Source organism: Herpailurus yagouaroundi, unplaced genomic scaffold, assembly GCF_014898765.1.
Source record: "Herpailurus yagouaroundi ecotype Mexico unplaced genomic scaffold, PumYag 166, whole genome shotgun sequence".
Taxonomy (NCBI): Eukaryota; Metazoa; Chordata; class Mammalia; order Carnivora; family Felidae; genus Herpailurus; species Herpailurus yagouaroundi.
Window position 1 is genome coordinate 5770062 of NW_024412407.1, and position 2598 is coordinate 5772659.

Here is a 2598-nt window from a genome sequence, read left to right on the forward strand (position 1 = left end):
TAACGCACAAAAGAGAGCTGGCCCCAGGGGGAGCCAGAGGGTGATGGGTTCCCTGCCTCCCTTTCCTTCCCCTTTCTGCCCAAGCTTGTGCTGCAGTTGAACCTCTTCCTGGGGGGTAGGGGTAGGTTGGGGGTGGGTGAGGCCCCAGACCCGTCTCTAGTAGGGAGCGCGTGGGGATGAAGATGAAGCTTATATGCAGTTCTCTCCTAGGGGCTGTGGGCAAAGGACATTTTGTAATTAATATTTTCAAAAATCAAATGTCTGGAGTGTAGGGGTGGGCTTGGTGGCGGTGGATGGGCAGGCCTGCTGGAGGGGGAGCACGGTCGCTGTTGTGATTTTAGGTTTGTTTTGTTTTGTTTTTGAATTTGGGGGGTTGCGGATTGATGGGGGTAGGGAGAATTTTTTTTTTTAAGCTGCTTCCTCAACTGTTTCAAGCTGCAAATGTTTAAGAGAATAACATCCCCCCCCACCCCCACAGAAACCACTGTAATTAAATCAGACAGTGGGGAGACTGGGCTGCTGCCCCCAAAGCCATTGGATATTCCTTTTCCAAGAGCAAAAGGTCTAGGCTACAGGGAGGGGGAGATTGACTCCTGTGAGTCAGGCTCTGGTTGGGGCTTGGGCCCTGGGATTGGGAAAAGGGGATGGGGCAGACTTTGTAAGCATATGCTAGGTATCCGATAGTCCTGTAGAATTTAGTGAAGAAACCTTATACAGTTTTTAATTTTTATATAAACTAACTCAGACCCAAGCTACAAGGTTGGAATTTTGGTTGTTGGTTTTTTTTTTTTTTTTTTTAAAGTATCCCGCCTGTATAATTGCATCTGAATTCCCTTCCCGCCCGCCCCTCCTCCCCCCCTCCCCCCCGTGTTTGTATTTTGGGTTGGTTTACACTTGCACATATTCAATTTTCAGTTTTTCCCTTTTACAGTCTTCTCCCCTCACCTCCAGGACCCTCCCCCTTTTTAAAAAATAAATCGCTGACAAGTGTGAATCCCGTGAAGACTTTATTTTGTGTTGTGTGTATCCTGTACAGCAAGGTTGGTCCTTCGTAACAACGGATGAAATGATTCCCTTTTTTAAAGCGCCCTCTCTCCCTCCACCCCCAGCGCCCTGTCCTTGGCATGTTTTGTATCAGCGATCATTCTGAACTGTACATAATTTATGTTGCAAGAGGCAAAGGGCAAGTTTTGGATTTTGCTTCTTCCAAGTTTGTTTTTAAACGACAAATAAAAAAAGAACATTTTAAATACAAGCGGCTCGGTCCAGTCACCCTCGCCGTCGGCGGATCCGTGAGGTCCGAGAGGACCCGGGGGAGGGCGGTTACTCAGGCCAGGCCACGCCGGAAGAGTGAGCTCCCCGCCTTCCGCCCTTGGCTTGCGTCTGTCTGACGTAGGCGGAAGTGGTGTAGCGGTACCGGACATGGGGCGGGACCTGTCCCCCCTCCACCCCTCCCGCCCGGCTCCCAGAGAGCTTCCTAAAGCGAGCGAGCCCAGTCTGCGCCTCTTGAAATGGAGACGGTGAGGAGCACGGGAGGGCGGCGGGGGGCGCTGTGGAGCCTGAGACCCCCCGTTAGGGGACAGGGAGGCCTGGGCAGGGACCGGCGCTGCTGCCCAGTAAACGAGAAGCCGGTGCCTGTCCTATCCCGTGACTCTGCCCCTCCGCTCCTTCGCTGGGCGCATCTCCTAGGACTGGGCCGCGCGGTGCATACTTTCCGTCCGCGGTAGTCTCAGCCCAAGCTGGCAGTGTTTGCTCTCCACTAGGAACCCGCGCACACCCTAGCGATTTGGGGCCTCCTCTCCTCATAGCACCTCAAACCTTCAGAGGTTTGCCAGAGAGCAGGGTTGTGACCCGGCTTTCCTGGGTGAGGCGGGGGAGGGGGGGCTTCCAAGGGACTGCCACTTGCAGGTAGCACCTGGCCCTCAGTTGTCTGAGTGTGAGCCTTGCGATCACAAAGACCTCTGCTTCGAGGTGTCCAGCGAACTCACACTGCCTTAGTAAGACTGAAAAGTGGGCTTTCTCTGAAGGAGGGAATCTTTTTAGCGTTAGAGGCCGCCCTGTCCCCGGACAAGTTTAGGTTATGCCCTGCTCTGCGACTGTAAGCAGGCGGCACGGATCATTCTTGGCTAGCAGGCATTGCCCAATTGTGGCAGGCCCCTGTCATCCTCCCAGAGATGCTGCAGGTAGCCCGCTGCATGTTTGGACCCACCCTCACTCTCCGGAGCCGCCTTCTAGCATCTGGAACCATGTATTCTCTGTCAAGCAGAGTAACCCTTCATGTCTTCGTTTTTAATCATGTTACTGGCAGGTTCACCTTTCTTTGGGTCAGTCCCATGCCCATAGTAATTCCTTTACCACACCCTTTCTCTGCCTGCAGAGAGGTCATGGCCCTCGAGTTATAAATGAGAAAACAGACGGAAGTGTGGTAAAGTTGATTTGCAGTTGGTCACCCAGGCAAGGGAATTAGCTCTTACAGATTAAGAGGATTTTGCACAAGAATAAAGAGTTTGGGGCGCCTGGCTGGCTCAGGCAGCAGAGCATGCGACTCTTGATCTCAGGGCTGTGAGTTCTAGCCCCAGGTTGGGCAGTAGAGTTTAC

General features: G+C 53.0%; 1 protein-coding gene across 4 annotated transcripts in view; it reads left to right on the forward strand.

Annotated features, from left to right (window-relative positions):
- Positions 1 to 1400: 1400 nt before the first annotated feature.
- Positions 1401 to 2598, forward strand: part of PRKAG1 (protein kinase AMP-activated non-catalytic subunit gamma 1) — a 13034-nt gene continuing 11836 nt past the window's right edge. For 3 of the 4 annotated variants that reach the window (XR_005794429.1, XM_040488263.1, XM_040488265.1), the window contains exon 1: positions 1401 to 1520. Coding sequence is in view for 3 of the 4 variants with exons in the window: in XM_040488263.1 (XP_040344197.1) it covers positions 1423 to 1520 (98 nt within the window). In the remaining variant the exon portion in view is untranslated. The remainder of the gene's footprint in view (positions 1521 to 2598) is intronic. The other variant, XM_040488264.1, reaches the window with a different exon arrangement.